The sequence below is a fragment of the Ammodytes marinus genome (assembly GCF_949987685.1).
Source record: "Ammodytes marinus genome assembly, chromosome: 17".
NCBI lineage: Eukaryota > Metazoa > Chordata > Actinopteri > Uranoscopiformes > Ammodytidae > Ammodytes > Ammodytes marinus.
In genome coordinates this window covers 8275359-8292661 of record NC_137221.1, presented here as the reverse complement: position 1 = coordinate 8292661, position 17303 = coordinate 8275359, and the positions used below count along the sequence as shown (strand labels likewise).

General features: G+C 44.0%; 1 protein-coding gene across 2 annotated transcripts in view; it reads left to right on the top strand.

Annotated features, from left to right (window-relative positions):
* The window catches only part of ext1c (exostoses (multiple) 1c), a 71683-nt gene that overhangs the window by 9393 nt on the left and 44987 nt on the right, over window positions 1-17303 (top strand). For both annotated transcript variants that reach the window (XM_080045614.1, XM_080045615.1), the window contains exon 2: window positions 737-2105. In XM_080045614.1, coding sequence (XP_079901740.1) covers window positions 1159-2105 — 947 coding nt within the window. In that variant the 5' untranslated portion in view covers window positions 737-1158. The remainder of the gene's footprint in view (window positions 1-736; window positions 2106-17303) is intronic.

The following is a 17303-nucleotide window of genomic DNA, read 5'->3' as shown; positions in this document are numbered from 1 at the left end:
ATCTCTCCAGGGTTAACGGACGTTTGGGAGCCATAAAGTGGCCCTGTTTTCCTTTTGCATTTCCAGAAATCTCCATTTCAGATGCTAAACACTCTCTTATTTTCTCCTCCACTGCACCTCTACTCTATCTGTCTCGGTTCAACTGGAGCATGAAGAGCGCGATACTATCTAGTCCCGTCGTGATGTTCCACGTTTAACATACTATCTATCGCGATGCACTATTCAAGAAGGCAGTACCCATCACAGCACACACATTCAAGCCTGTAAATATCCATCTACTTGGCAGGACTGTGGAAGCCTGAGAGGGGAGAGGATAGACCGGAAGGGTGTGGAAGAGATTGTTCTGATGTGTGGGCTAATCGCAATGGATGCCTTTTTGAGAGTGTACTCATTTTACACTTTATGAGCCGGAGCTGAGGAGGGTTGATCGTTTTCATAGTTGAAAATCCTGTGCTGCCTGTGAAACATTACCCAGCTGTGTTACTTTATTGCTATTCAATTATAAGTGTGTGTTTTGTGTGTGTGTGTTAAATGGGACGGGGGTCGCAGATTACATACGTCTGTTGGGAATGAAAGGCAAATGAAAAGCTTATACCAATTGGACTAACAAAATTGTAAGACATGGTTTTCTCGAGACGTCAGTATCTCGACTAATCCCAGAGTATGTGTCTCTTGCATCGCGGCAACTCTCTGACTGTGTACTGATCTGTATTCTTGTTTGTTTACTTCTCCCCAGGAGGGGCCCTGCAGACAGCAGTCGCGCCAGGCACCATGAGGCAGCAAGCTTGGCCTGAGAGAGTCAAAGACATCACCCTTCATCACTCTCAACCGGGCCGGGCAGCGGAAGAAATGCACACAACAGCGGAGACGGGCTGAGACACACACATCTCTGAGAGAGTGCATCGGAGAGCAAATGGGGAGAGAGCGGAGTCGGTATCTCGGATTGCGTCCTTCTAAATGGCAAAGTGGACTTGGCCGCACTCAGAGGCAGCGATGCCCTTGTTAACACATTGTCCTCCGTTAGAAGCTCCTTGTTAGAAATCACAACCCCCCCGCCCCTGTGAGGCTATACAGAGCTGAGGGGCAGAGGAGGAAGGAAAACAGAGAGAGACTAGAGAGAGAGACAGTGGGGAAAAAAGAGACAGTGACAGGAACCCCATGCAGGCGCGTAAGAAGTATGTTCTGCTGGGCTTGTGTGCGTGCTGCTGGCTGCTCTTCTTCTACTGGGGCGGAGGAGCCCAGCTGCGTCTGCTGCGGCTGCTGACGCGGCAGCGCGGGGATGTGGCGCGCCCCTGGCCCAACTGGACCGACCGGGCCTTCCTGCCCCGCTTCGCCCACCTGGATGAGCTGCAGACGGACCCGGGGAGCGCCGAGTCGCCCCACCAGAGACGCCAGGCCTGGTCCGCCATCTACAAGGACAGCCGCTGCCGCATGGAGACATGTTTCGACTTCTCGCGGTGTCGCCGCAGAGGCAGGGAAGGCTTCAGGGTCTACATATATCCGTCGGAGAAGAACGAGCGTGTGTCGGAAAGCTACCGGAAGATCCTGACGTCGATAGGCGAGTCGCGGTACTACACTCCGGACCCCCGGGAGGCGTGTCTGTTCGTGCTGGGCATAGACACCTTAGACCGGGACCAGCTGTCAGGACAGTTTGTGCCCAACGTGGACGAGCGGATCCGCGGTTACCCGCTGTGGAACGACGGGCGCAACCACCTGATCTTCAACCTGTACTCGGGCACCTGGCCCAACTACACGGAGGACCTGGGCTTCAACATAGGCCAGGCCATGTTAGCCAAAGCCAGCCTCAACACGGAACACTTCAGGCCCGGGTTCGACGTGTCCATCCCGCTGTTCTCAAAGGAACACCCTCAGAAGGGAGGGGAGAGGGGCTGGCTGGTGAGGAACGCTGTGCCGCCCAGGAGGAAGTACCTGCTGATGTTCAAGGGGAAGCGTTACCTGACGGGCATCGGCTCCGACACCAGGAACGCCCTCCACCACATCCACAACGGAAAAGACATTGTTTCACTGACCACGTGTCGCCACGGCAAAGACTGGGAGAAGCACAAAGACGCCCGCTGTGACCATGACAACCTGGAGTATGAGAGGTAAGACAGGGGGGGTCACATGGCCAAACGGGGCGGGCAGCTATGACGTAATATTTAAATGAGATGCATAGGGAACACAGTATTATTATTTGTACCAGCAAACACGCAGTGGTGTTGTTCCGTTTGCCTTCTTATTTGATCTTTACATGCTGTTTTATTGGTCTTTTAAGATTTCACTGATACTCGACAAGCAGAGTCAGCTGTTGCTTTTGGGTCCCACTGGATATGGTTGTCCCTCTTTTACGGAATCAAAACCTTTTACTGTTAAGCTCTATGATGTTTGGCCTGATTCTAAGCTCTAGTGATTTAGATGGTGGATGTCTCTTACTCAACTTGTAATAACAGACTTATGCTAGATAAACAAATAAGAGTATCCAACAAGATTGTGAAAAAAAACAAGTGTTCATGCAGTTATTTCCATTGTGTATATCTGGGTGTTTTCCACTATAGCACTACTACAGTTAATGGCTTACAACTGAAACTACACTGCATAATGACTCATGAGCCAAAGCAAAAGGTCATCGCCAAAGAATGACTTGGTGAAATCTATGATTACATCAGTGAATAAGCCACTGCAAATTTGCAGTCAGCCCATTATTTTTTTATAAAGGTTGTCTTGCTGTTGTTGTTGCATGGTACATAAGTTTGCCATTTTCACTTTAGTTGAAATGATGTGTTGGGGTTTACTGATTAGATGGCAGAGGGAGAGTGGATACAATAGATTGGGCAATAAGATTCCAGCAACATCCACAATAGTTAGAAAGCAATAAAGTTCAGCATTCTGACCTTTTGCTGTGGTTTGTATAATATATTTTGTTTGCTAAAGCCCTATGTGCTGCTCAGACCTTTCCACACTGTGGGGTTTGTTGAAATATGTGTGCACCGACTGTTGAGTTAATAATGAAAAGCTGTAGAAAACACACCCATCTGCCAACAATACATGTTGCACCAGTAGCTTGGTAAACACGCCTCATCCATTGGATAACTTCATTCCTACTAGCTTATTAGAGCGGTGATTAACAAAAACAGATGGAAATAGATGCATGAGCTCCATACACACAGTGGGAGCTTTTTGTCATTCACATTCCTGTACGCTGACTGGGGGGTGTGGGGGGGTGGAGGGGGGTGGAGGAATACAGACGTTAAGTTTCATGCAAAGTCATTATCTTCTATTATTCTATACACTAGTAATTGCATCGTTGATGTAGAGGGAACCATAGCGTCCCATAACACAGCCCCTCTGTTTCACTCCCACTTGCCTAACTTGCACGTCACAATAAAGGTCTCTAAAGTCGAAGTGCTGACAGCGAACCTCATTATAAAGTCTGTGCCTGTCCATTCATACACATAAACCAGGGGCATGATGATCTGGTGCACTGCATGTAGACCGGAGAAGATGGATTTCAGGGAAAGAAAGAATAAGGAAAGAATGGCATTAAGGGTTTAAGCCCTTAACAAACTCTGTGTTATAGTTTGCTAGTCTCCTGCTGTCATTATTCTATTGTAAGACAATGAGCACACAAAAATAATTTTTGCGTTCAGATGTTTTGGGGGAATACATTAGGCCTATTTGTCCCATTCATTCTTTGACAAACAGAAATAGGATACACCTAGAAAAATCAACTTGTACGCTTTTCAGAACCAGAGGTGACAACTTCAAATAGCCCTTTATTTTCTTTTCTTTTCTTTTGTTTTTTTTTCTTTTGAAACCATCAAGTGTCTTGCTTGAAATGTGACATAAATGATTAAAGTATCATCAAAACAGTCCATGATCAATATCCTGTCAGTTGACCAATTGATTCCTGACTGAGTATTTTAGCTCTACTCATCAGGACACTCAATCAACTAATGATTCCATGTCACAGTACTTTGAGTCAAAATAATTCATTTCATAATTCAAGTGAAATGAAAAAAAAACAGACATTTTAATGTTAAACCATATAAAAAATTAATGAAATTTCTTCAATTATAAAAGATGTATTCCTTTCAACCGAGTCCAGCGCAGTGTTTTTCACAGTGAACTAACTTTGAACTGCTTGTGCATCACTGAGGTGTTTGTCCTCTTTTGGACTGACACTGATGTAATTCAATAAGCTCCTGGGAGGTTGGGAAGTTGTTTTCTGGGGCTATCGAATGAACGCCCGAGGCCAATCATCTTTAGACCGTACAATATGACTTTTATTAAAACATGGTTTATACTGTGGGATCGGCAGTTATAGGCGGTGATCCTGATCCAAGCATTCACACTCCCGGCTGCTGTGGCCTCTTAACTAGCTACCTTGGGCTTGTTTACTTTGGGCCTGGCCTTCCAAAAGGGGATGGAGCTGCTCAACACTTTATGAATGAGCTCATTTATTCCACACACACAGCCCCACTACTCAGACAGACACCCGGGTGGGCAGGGTGGGTGTGTGTGTGTGTGTGTTTGTGTGTGTGTGGGATGGGGGACGAAGGCAGGATAGTGCTGGTGGTTGTGGGGGTCCCATGTGGTATTCTTGCGGTAGATCTGGATACAGCAGCAGCTCTGAGGGTGTAAGGGTGTGAATGGGGGGGAGGAGGGGGGGACGGCGATGTGAGAGACAGCTGCCGTTTTTCAAGAAACACACAAAAAAGGTGGCTGATTTTTTTTTTCTTCTTCCCCTTTTGTGTGAAGTCTCTTTCATTGGAAAAAGGGAGGCTCTTGGCCTTGGATAGAGAGAGAGAGAGAGAGAGAGGTGTGATGGAGGGATGTGGGAAATGAAAGACGGAGAGGGGAGGTGAGAGAATCCATATCTCTTCTGCATCGTTTGAAACTCCCTTTAGAGAGGATTTCTCTCTGAGAACCAGGTTCAGGGCCAGTTAGAGATACACACCCTCGCATCTCCATCTCCTTTTTCCTTTCCCTTTTATCTCTTCTGTGTTTTGCCAAAAATCCTTAAACTGAAAAACCAAGGCACTAAAAATAATGGTCCATGTCAGCACTGTGTGTGTGTGTGTGTGTGTGTGTGTGTGTGTGTGTGTGTGTGTGTGTGTGGTAGTAATGTATGCATGAGATTGTGTGTGTTTGTGCGATGGTGTCACGGTCAATGAGGCCTTTAGAAGGTGCTACCAGGTTAATGAGCGCATGCATCTGGTGCACCAGCAGATTAGCCCTGAGGGACCCGGACAAGACGGCAAGCAACGGACAAAGGGAAGAAAGAGGAGGAGGAAGAAGAGGAGGAGGAGGAGGAGGGAGAGAGAGCTTATAAGACAGATCAATCAACTGTCATGACATCATTTTACTGCCCAAATGAAAACCTAAATACCCCCCACCAAGTCACCCCCCTTGTTAAACAGATAATACAAATTAAAAGTAGAGTGATCACATCCAAGGAGAACACCAACTGTTTTAGTTTGATTGAGTTTACAGGGTTAGGGGCCCCAGAGTAATTTTCTGTTTGCAACAACTTATTATTTTTTACTATCAATGAATCTGTCGATACGTTCTTTAATTAATCAATGCACTGCCCAAAACACAAAGATTTGGGATTTGCTTTTCAGTCCGAATGGCATGGACTGCTGAATAGTTGCATAATGCACAAGTATTTCTGCTCTTTGAAACAATGATAACATCCATAGTTAGCAGAACAATTTTTAAAGACCAGATTAAATTGAAAAACCCCAGCATTTCTTCTATTAACATAATTTTCCTCTTGACAGTAGTCACTGATTGGTAAATGGTACTCGGAAATTCCCATTAAAATCTTCCTCAGGGAAAAATAAATTTGAAATAGAACAGAAGTACGCTGGGAATACTTTTCTGGTCTATTGAGTCGTGTGTCTGTGTGTGTGTGTGTGTGTGCGCGTGTCTGTGTCTGTGTGTGCATTTGTGTGCACATGCATGGATTATGGATGATATAGACAAGTTGGAGGTAGGACACTATGGTACCCACCCGAGGCAATAGGAGCAGCGAGACAGAGTGGAAGGGAAGGAGACTATATCACGTGATAAAGTTAACAAAAAAAATGGAGAGAGAAAAAAAAAGTCTGAATGATAGCAGGCAATTTAGGGAATAAGCGAGAATGAGAAAGGCTGACAAAGTGGGAGAGAGAGGCAATTGGAAGAGAACGGGGATACGGGAAGCGAGGGAGAAGCTGTGCTGCAGCCTAATGGCCTAGTTTCCCCTCACTTTAGAGAATTCTCTAAGAAAGGGGAAGGGAAACGTGCATTGTACAGTGAATGTTAATGAGCAAGAGTGTGAAAAAAAAAAAAAAAAAAAAAACGGGCCAGGGGAGTGAAGAAAGAGTGGGATGTTGTGGGAGATACAAAAGGTAGGGAAAAAAAACACAAAATTCTCAGGTTCCTTTTCGGACCGAGAGACAAACGAAAGAGTGTTTGTGTTTATGTGGTGGATCCGCGGGGCTGGACACGGTGGGAGTGGGGAGAGATTGAAGTGACAGGGGAGGAGGATGTGAAATGGCAAATGGCTGTACCTCTCTCTGTTTGTACTAAATTGCTCCGGTCTCAGCGTATAAGGGGGGCCGGTGTCGGAAAAGTGATGGGTCATTATTCATCACCCTCCATGAAGGAACTCAGACTTTGAAACATGGGGATAGCAGTTCAAGATGAATGCAGAATACTAATCAGGCAACACAAAAAAAACACAACTGCAAGACTGCAAGAAAGAACGATTAAATTCAATTAAATAGTATATCGGCTGCGGTAAAAGTTAGAAGAGAATGCTTTGGGAAATGCTCTCATGCATATGCAATTTGAACTAGAAATGTGCAGACTTATTTTTGCTGTCAAAGCTGTCCTAAGGAAAGACCCAATGGAGTGTGTGAAAACAGAATCAGCATTGGAAAATAAACCGTATAATTGTTAGCTGTTGGGACAAATGAAAGAGTCATTCAATAGTGGGTGTGGACAAGCACAGTTGCCTATACGTATGTGTCTAGAACTGTAAACGCTCTACGGGAATGTGTGCGATTTGAGATTTTGGCAAACTGAAGAGGAGACAGTGCAGGCCACTGTAATTATGGCCTGAGAAATTGTACCTCTGAAGATGCTGTGGTCTTAGTGTGTGTGTGTGTGTGTGTGTGTGTGTGTGGTTGGCGTGGTCCGTCTCTGCTGTCTCAGTTTAGAATACTTGGAAATGAAAGCATCCATGGGATTCTCTGGCACTTGTGCGATCCATCCTCTGTTCTTATGGTCATCTCCTCCAGATCAAGTTCATATACTTAACACACACACACACACACACACACACACACACACACACACACACCGGTCTTCCTCCATTCCTGTACTTTTGTGATGTCTGGTAAACGTATCAAATAAAGCCTATCATCGATTGTTGATTTAACCATCTCAGACACTAGTAAAGTATCATTTTAAATGGAGTTAAGATAACAACACTGAATGTACTTTTGTATTCTTTGTCAATGGTGATGGATGTGTATCAGTGTATCACATCCAGATCATTTATTTTTGCCAAGCCTTTATTTATTTTTTATTCTGCAAGATCTAACATACACTTCTTTCTGACTTTCATACATTATGGTAGTTGGACAATACAGGGGCCAAGGAGTCATTTGTTCAGCTTTAGATGATTATTATGTTTTAGCCGCAACTATGAGAGAGGGAGACACTTCATCTGGAATCCGAAAGACCTTTTTGGCTACGTAACAAAATCAATTTAACTTCACTTCAAAATGATGGAAATGATGTCTTTGGCTCTTACATCAATTTGGGTTGTTCAGAGCTGGCGGAGGTTTTTAGTACCCTCTCTGAGAGTCTGAAGCTCCCAAGACAGTTCATCTGAAAGGCAGACAAAGAAACGCATAGCTTTCATACCTTAGTCTTGGGAAAATTCAATATTCTCTCGGTCACATACATAGCCAGTCACAACCTGCTTGTTATATCTTATTAAATGTTTGTGGTAAAATCTTCACATCCTCCCATTGTTCTCCCGACCTTTGCTCACTTCTCTTGAACCCGTGACACATATCGCTAGCCTCCCACTTCCTTAATGCTGCTATTTTGGTTTGAGTTTCCGGTTGGTCTCTCCCCTCCTTTTTTTTAACAATAGGTTATAATTTATCCGTCTTGTCCGAGGGGATTCGATGTGGCAAAAGCTTGTTGTTTACAAGTCAAACTGGCAGAACTGGTGGCACTGCAGTTACACAACAACATTAGGAAATCAAGGTGTCAACAGCTTTGAGCTGAACATGTTCTGGAAAACAAAATCAAAAATTACAATATGACTAAAGGTGAGGCATACACATCTGCCACACCTAGGCCTTACCTGCATTGGTGTAATCTTCATTTCAATTCCTTCATTAAAAACAACTGGACAATTGAATGTGGCATTAAATGTGGCCGCCCTTGTTCACATACCCTTTGTTAACATACCAGATTTAATATCAGCGAACAGACAGTATCGGCAGGTAGTGGATGGTTATGAGATATTTATTGATTTTGACAAAAAAAAATATTTTGACAACGAGAATTCTCCAGAATGGTGTACTACACCTTTAATGCATGCATACATGCACGATATAACATTAATTCTGTCTCTAACTTCAACCGTCTTTGTGTATCCTCAGAACAACCCCCAAGCTTCTCTTCCAACATTTTGTCCTTCTCTCTAACTTTGTTCATAAAGTAGAGAGCCCTCCAGCAGCTGACTGCATGTCTCCTACCATACTTATCCAGTATGCATAATTTATCCACAGACACTGCTTCTGCATGAAGGTGAACTTTTTTGACATCATAGCTTCATCCGTAGCATTACACACTATTGTCTTGCACGCCATTGTGTCAGTTAAATGCACATGCATCCAGGTATGCTTGCTCACAAAAACACTTGACTCAGACTACAGTTCCCACTGCGCTGTTACTTGGTAATCTATGCTATCCATGTCAGCATCCCATGACAGCATGTCAGAGGTCAAGTGTCAAACAAGGATTCCATCTAATCCACTTCGTAAGAAGTAACAAATCAGGAGTCTAGACAACCGGGCGCTCTAATGCATTTTGCTAAGCAGCTGCACTTTTAATTTAGTCCCCTCTATTGTGGAGTTATGGATTGGTTTCTTGACCATAGCATTTTAAGGGTTTATAATATAACTTAAATCATGTATTTTAGGTAATCAATCTACTGATCTAACACTCTGTTTGAAAGCAAGCAAGAGTAGAATGATTCCGTATGTTTACCAATCTGGCAACCCAGATTGCAGAACACAGCAGCTCTTATTTAAAGCTTGCAACTGAAACATAACTATTTAAGCCATTAGTAACAACTTATAGTCCCTTTACAAAGGTCGCCTCCTAGCAAGTGTTTCCCAACAAAAATCATCAATCTAACTTAGGCCCAAAAATGTCTACATCAATTTATGTTGAAAGATTGGATTTGTCAGTAGAGGCAACAGACCGGCCTCCCTTTGGTGAGGTCTTACTATCCTTACAATCCTAAAAATCTAGTAATATCGCTCAGCTAATACAGTCCAGCTGCTTCAAAGGAGATCACTTTACCTTTAATATCCTCCGCCTGCCGGTTGACCTGTCTGTGTTCACTCATTGCAGTCATATGTGAAAACAAGGATCATTTAAAATCACATCTCTTTTTGGACTGATCGTCTCTGGAAGAATTTGGAAGCAAGAGAAGCTCACGGGCCCCACAGGAACAAAACCGTGGCTGTGGTAAAAAAAAAGAAATCCTGGCAGGCATGACCTCAATTTATTTCAAAGGATTTGAAGATCTGTTTAATCCAGGTAGAGAATTATATGAGTGGTGCTATGCATGCGCAGCAGGGGCTCCGTGTCTCACTGATAATGTGGGAGATTTGGCTCTTAGTTATGACAGCAGTTATGGAATTATGAGTATTAATATTTTCCCCCAGAAACAGTGCAAAGTACATTCTTGTATTATTGCATTTTGGGCATCAAATTAAATACAGAAACCATTTTGACATATGTAAATACAACTTTAGTATGCTGAGTTTTTTCAGAAAAATAATACAATCTTCTAACCCAAATCTCCTTCTGGTCTAGGCAGTGTTTAATTGGCGCATACAGTCTTTGTTTCAGAAGTTCAAATCTGGTTTGTGATGTTACCAGGATAAACATTCCCCAATGGTGTCTGCACACTGGTCGGATTTGGACTCTTTTTCACATGCATACTGTGGGTTTGCAGATGACAAAATAAATATAAACAAATGGGTAAAAGGAGAACTTTTAATAGCTGCCAGTTTATCAAACTCTGGGTGTTCTGTTCTCTGTGGATTTCTCCTGGTTTGTGAAGTTTTCGAGAACATTTTGCAACATTGATTTTTTCAATGATACCAAAAAAATATTGGCTTCTGGCTTCCAGTCGGGTTTCAAATTGAATTGTTTGTCAGTTGTTTTTAATTCTTTACACTACAAATTCTGTCCTCGGCTGAAATTTCAGCCCCATCAATGACATTTCCTTCATCATTTCACAGACCTTATATGCTATGAATTGCTCGGCCATTCTGTTTGAGAGATAGGGTTGCACTGACTGTACTATTTGTGGACCGCTAAGGGAGCTTAGGGATAACACAAGTTCCACACGGGCAAAGCATGCAGGTTTCTCACTATCAGCTCCTCATTTACCCTCTCAATTACCTCAGCTCATGCTTTTGTTTTTCTCTTTTAAACTGGCAGTGTATATGGAGTGGGCGGCTCCAGTCTGTCAGGTGCCTATCAGGTTCCTTAAGGAAAGCCGTTTGGCCCCGGGGCCTGCCTCAGCCGTGTGGGTGTCTCCTTAATGGGTCCTCATTCAGCGCCCTAATGGGCCCTTTATCAGCCCCTGCTAACGCCACCGCGATCATAGCAGGAAAAGCCTCTGGCGACCTTGCTTCTCCTTTGTCCAGGCCAACTGGAGCGTAAAAGGCTTTGACAATGACAATGCAGTTGAGAGAGAGAGACAGAGGGAGACATTTTTCATTCCTTGTGCGGTTAAGGAGCCAGAATAAACCTCCGCCAAGTGGCCTGGATTTCACTTGTTTACTGGGTTTTAATAGCATGTATTTGACCTGTTGGCCTCACAGCCACATGCTGTGTGAGTCAATGGGATATGGGATTTTGGAAGCGATGAAGAGAGAGATAAGTGATACCTCTTGGTCTTTCTTGGTTATATGACGTTGGTCAGAAAAGAAGTTCTGTCTTGTCAAGGGTTAAAACCGCGACACATTCTGCGGAAAAGTGGAAGGCACATTTGTTTTTGGGGCTTATGAACTTTTTAGACTATATGTTTTTTTTTTCTCAAAACTCAAAAACTAACCAGAGGGAAAGATATGTAGTTGGAGACGGGCTTTAGAAGTTGAAAACATTAATGTGAAGAAGAAGCCAGCAGCCAAATCATTACTGACAGACACTCAGCATTCGGAGCAGATTTCAGGCTTCAATTAGGCCGTCCCAAAACTCATTCTCAAGTTCAAGCACTTCCTCAGAGGAACCCCTAAATTGCTTGAGATATGTGGTGTTAAATTAGGTCAGAAAAATATTGTGTGTGTGTGTAGTGTAAGTTTGCAATAAGATGAAAAAAGGCTTTTGATGTTGAGTGAAGCGCTCCTATTGGCCGGTCTTCAGATGAATGACTGATTGCATACTGATAATCCAAACCACTGAAGGCTTCAGTGGACTAACTAATGCATGCTGCAATATCGACATTGAACTGATATGTACCCCCCCTTATTTTATATAACACATTGGGGTATTGGGGTTAAACTGGGATTTGGATGAGAGTGTGTCTAAAGAACGTCTAGTATTTTAATGAAAACTAACACCCTCTAATGGAGTGTTTGCACTGCTTGTTAAACACGTGTGCGGGTGTGTGTTTCCTCATGTGTCCTTCATTTTCTTTGCGTGACAATTGTTTCCCTCCAGTCACAGTGTTTTCTTCTCCTCCAGAAGCTACTTGGACTGACGGCTCACGTACGGGCTGTCTACTCCTCTCACTCCCATTTGAACAAACAGTTCAGTTCAGCTCCATCGCCCTCCCCCCCCCCCCCCCCCCCAGGTGTTTGAAATGGCATTAGCGTCGGATAAGGGATTCTGTTCAGAGACTTTGTTGGAACTCGACCCTGTGTTTCATGTCCTTTTCCTTCTGATGGTGGCATTAAAGGAGTACACCGGGTAGACTTTTTGAAAGTATAAATGAGCAGCTTGGAACATGGCAGCCGTTGTAGCAGCCCGCGCTTGAGGGGAGCACACAGTTTTCTCTTAACCTTCTTGACTTGTGCAATATCGGCAATGTTTTTGAAGTCGGACCTATTGTACTCCTTCTGTTTAGTCCACACCTCTTTGTCCAACACTGTTGCTTAAAGAAAGGGCGGAACCCATTCCCTAAACTGTACAAAATAGACATTACGACTGATAAAATCCTTGTTCTGTATTTTTTTTTCTTGTCGTTTTACTAAAGTGCATGTAAGAGTAAGATTAATAATGAAGCGATTCAGGTGTTGTTTTCTTCAAAGTAATACACACATCACCAGTTGGAAAGTGCGTGCATGAGTGTGTGTGTGTGTGTGTGTGTGTGTGTGTGCGTGTGTGTGTGTGTGTGTGTGTGTGTGTGTGTGTGTGTGTGTGTGTGTGTGTGTGTGTGTGTGTGTGTGTGTGTGTGTGTGTGTGTGTGTGTGTGTGTGTGTGTGTGTGTGTGTGTGTGTGTGTGTGTGTGTGTGTGTGTGTGTGTGTGTGTGTGTGTGTGTGTTGCCTGCGTCGCTGTTGCCAAGCCCGACAGCAGACAAAACAGTACATGTGCCCCAGATAAGGGCTTTTTATTCAGCTACCTTCGCAAATGAAGGGTGTGTAGAGGATCATGAATTACTCATGAGTTCTGGTGTCAAACTTTTATTTAATGATAGCCGTGCAGGGACCGCTCTGTTCTTGCCTGTCTCCCGCCCTCATCACCTTTGATGAATGGGAAAGTAGTGGAGAGAGGAAGAGGAGAAAACTTCGCCTCAGTTGCTCTCAAACTGTCTTCTTGCGCCGTTGTCTCTCAGAAAAAAACTGCACCATAGACACAAACCCTACAAGCTCCTCAGAGTGTATGATGTATTGCCTGCCTCGTCAGATGGCCTACTATACACTGAACACTCACCTACAGCACGCAACAAAACAGCCTTCCACTGCGCCCGATATCTGTGTGGTGTGTGAAAAATGGGATTTGTGTTGCCTCTGTTAGCTCAACCTAAAAGTCTCCCCTCTAGATTAAAACCTGGGCACGCTGAGCTCCTTCACACTACAGCGGGTCCCGACTCATTCCAATCCGCCACTCATTTCAGTCCTCATTTCCTTTACATTATACACACCATTAAGCTTATTAAGTTCAGAGCAAGGCATTGTCCTGTCCCATGCTCTTCTTGATGATAAAGCAGTATTACGTGTACGCCTCCATTCCCTCAGCAAGCAGGTGCGACAAGGCAGATTAGGGGGAAAAAATAAACTACATAGTCAAATGCAGGAATGTCATATATACGATTAATTTGGAACTTAAAGGTGCAGTGTGTAATATCTGAGTATGTAGCGGCATCTTTTGCTGAGATTGTAGTTGCGACGTTACATCCCTTTCCGAAAATGTACAGTCGTAGAAACATGGAGGTGCAACATGGCAGCGCGCCCCGCTCCTACAGTATGCAGTATGTGGTTTATTCTAAAGTAAAGACACAGAGATTATTTCACTGGCTATGTGGCACAAGATTAAAAATCAGAAAATGCCTATAGTATGTATATAGTTAATGACACATTTGAGACCAAGATGGTGGACTGTATTCCTCCAAGCTGTGCCTTGGGAGTCTCGAACTCTTTCATCTGTAGGCCGATGTATTTATAGTGGATTACCCGCTGTGATATGTTTACAGCATTGCTACTATTAGCTTGCTTGTTGGCATCTACTATGACGACCTCTAACTGTCCACTGGTGGCATTGGGTGTCACTCCCCAACCTGTCACCCAATGCCAAGCCCCAGATGAAACACATACACAGAACCCTCCGTGTGCCCTTACACACTCATTCTCTCTTTTCCCGTCTTTGCCTCTGTTGCTCTGTCTTTCACTTGATCGTTCCCTCAACACGAGATGCATGTAGCCTCACACACACACACACACGCCCTCGCTCATGTTACTCGCGGGGTGCCCGGCCGGCTTCTGTGTTTCCAGCTGTCCCCCGATTATCACACTCCGCCAGTAACCAGAGCGCTCCGTCTCTGTCTCTTCCCTCTGTGTACTAGTGACCTAGCCTCTAGCCCACTGCGAGATAAGTCACACACTAACCCTCTTTTACTTCTCTTTGTTGTCTTGACCGCAAACCTCTATTCTATTTTTATATCCTTAAGGAAGAGATATTTACTATTTCTGCCTCATTTACTTTTATCACAAGAATCCCCCATCCCTTCCCCCTTGGCTTTTACGCCTATAGGGACGTTTTGTGATGAGGTGTGTGTGTGTGTGTGTGTGTGTGTGTGTGTCTTGGTTTTATTCATCTCAAAAGGTTTATTTGCTCTCTCCACATCCCCTCAGTCTCTCCGTTGCCCGAACTACTGGTGTCAAGTGATGGAAGCAGTTTTCAGATATTTTTCTAAAAAAAAAAACACATTCAAATTGCCACTGCTAAAAAAAGTAAGTCATTACGAGTAAAACATTGTGCATTCAAAATCCTACAGTATACTTCATAACACATAGCAGCCTTAGCCGCAAAATGTTCCAAAGTATCAAAAGTGAAAGAAAGTGAAAGAAAATGTTCTTTTCTGACTGGTATATTACTGTGTATGACATTATGATGCATTTACGCTGACGTTGCATGTTGCTGTTATGGCAGCTGGAGGTGGATGAGGCTAGTTCAATAGTTTAGTTCTGTGGTTCCCAAACTGGAGGTCAGGGCCTCCTCCAAATGGTCACAGGATCATTCTGAGGGGTCACGAGATGATTAATGGGAGAGGAAAGACGAAAGAAAAATGTTCTATAATCTTTTGCTTCGCTCGTCTGAAAACAGCTCAAAGAAACAGCTGCAACATGGAGCAAGGAGCCCCAACCAGACACAGCTTTTTTTGTGTTGTTTGAGGTCACAAGCCAAATAGCTTGGAAACCAAATATTTTAACATCTACTCGACTTTATGAGCATACCACATGATTTCTCATTTGAAATATGAATCTGTAAAGCAACTAGCTACTACAGCTGTCAGGTAAATAGTGGGGTTAAAATAACAAATATTTAACTCTGAAATGTAGTGGAGTAGAAGGATAGTGTAACAAAGCATAAGTTGGAAATATCTTACTTGATTACATGTATTTGGTTACTGTCTCTAAAGCGCTTTTGTTGCCATATACAAAACCTTGTACAGCTCACCAAACAGCCATACAAACACACATAGTTCACACACACACATGCATTTAGACGATCAAAGTAGTCTCCACTCTTCTCTTTTTATGATGCAAAGCCCACCCTCCCCCCTCCCTTTTAAGTATTTAGATAAATGACTTTATCGATTTCCTGATAACAATAAGAGCAGCAAGAGGTCTTCTGTAATATTGTATATGTCCAGTGCACTATACCAGCCTCTGTTCACTTACTATGCACATGCAAGCACTTACACACACACACTGTCACACTCCATCATGGCCTCTAATAGGGCACTGGCTGGATGGAACAGCCAGGGCCTTGCTCAGCAGACAGCGGTGGACTGAATCTATATTCAGTCTAGGCACTTCTTCTTCTCCCTCCTCCCTCTCTGGAGCCTTATGAACTCAACGGAATCCGCAGAGCCAATAAAAGGTACTGTGATCTATCGAGGCGCCCTCCCTTTCAATGCAATCCATACACCGCGGGCCATCTAACTGTTATCTTTGAAAGCCCAGTCCGTACGTTGTAATTTTTTTTTATTCCCGTGTCCGGTGGTAAACAAAGTCCATTTGGTTTAGTGGAGGTTCAGTGCGTGTGTGTGTGTGCGTGTGTGTGTGTGTGTGTGTGTGTGTGTGTGTAGAGAGAGCCACTAAGTGAAAGCGACAGAGGCCGGGAGAGAAGAAGAGAGAGAATGGATTAGGTAATATGTCTCGGTTTTCTCAGCGTTTGCGACTATCAGGTTACTGCTGGTTAAGACTGCAGCGGATGAGCTGGAGGAAAGTGACAATGTTAAGTGTCCCGTAAAAATGCAACTTCGGACGAGAGTGCCCTCGGTGATGCATCGCCTCTTAGGTTAACGCAATGATGATTAAACATGTGGGGCTCTATTGATCCCCGTAGAAAAATCCTCTTGATTCAGAGGTCAGGGAGAGCTACAGGAGAGGTGTCAGAGCTAGGGACTTCTAAGTGTGACAAGTGACAATTAAACACGGCAGCAGCAGTGATCAATACACCACCCTTGACATTTCTGCTTAGTTCAAAATGAATTGTTAAACTGAATATATAGCTTGGGCTGTTTGGATGTCGGAAGAAGTCAGCCAAGGCCTTTTGCTGGACGGAAACCAACAGATAAGTTGTCCCTAGTGATGTCCGAACCATTGTGGTCACACTCAATGGTTAACAAAATGATACATTTGCGGCACAACAAGTCCCAAATTCATTGTCATTTTGTAGAAACTTGTGAAAAAAAACCACATTGATTTTATGTGCATGTGGGCTACTTACCCGTGGGGATGTACAATAGCGCTATTAGCACGGTATAGCCTCTTAATTCATTAAGCCTATTAGCAGGCCTTCATTTGTATTGAAATGGTTTTGCTCGGTGATTATTGGCTGGAAAGCTGCCATTCTGCTTCGTATAGATCCCCCTGTTTGATTGGAGAAAAATCACCGGTGGGGATTAAAAAGAGAAATGGAGAACCACCGAGAGAGAGAGAGAGAGAGAAAGCTTCCTCAAGGCAGAGAGACAAATTATTAGTTTGTTACTGCCTCGCTCTTGTTGCGCCATCCATCCCTCTCTCTTTCCATCTCCACTTCTTTCTTACGGTAATGCTCCATTGATCTATGCTGGGAAAATATATTGCTAATTCACTGAACCCTAGCTCAGCCTGTGCTCTCTGCCTTGGGCCGATTGCACTAGTTCATCCCTAATGTTCCCTTTCTTCTCTGGGAGCTCTCTCTCTCTCTCTCTCGACTCTACCGCCCATCCCAAACCGGACACGTTTTTAACCCCTCAGCCGTGGAGTGCTGCAGGGGTGGCTGCGGGCTAATGGCCAAGCAAGACCCGTCTCTGCGGCAAGTGGCTGCTAATGATGAC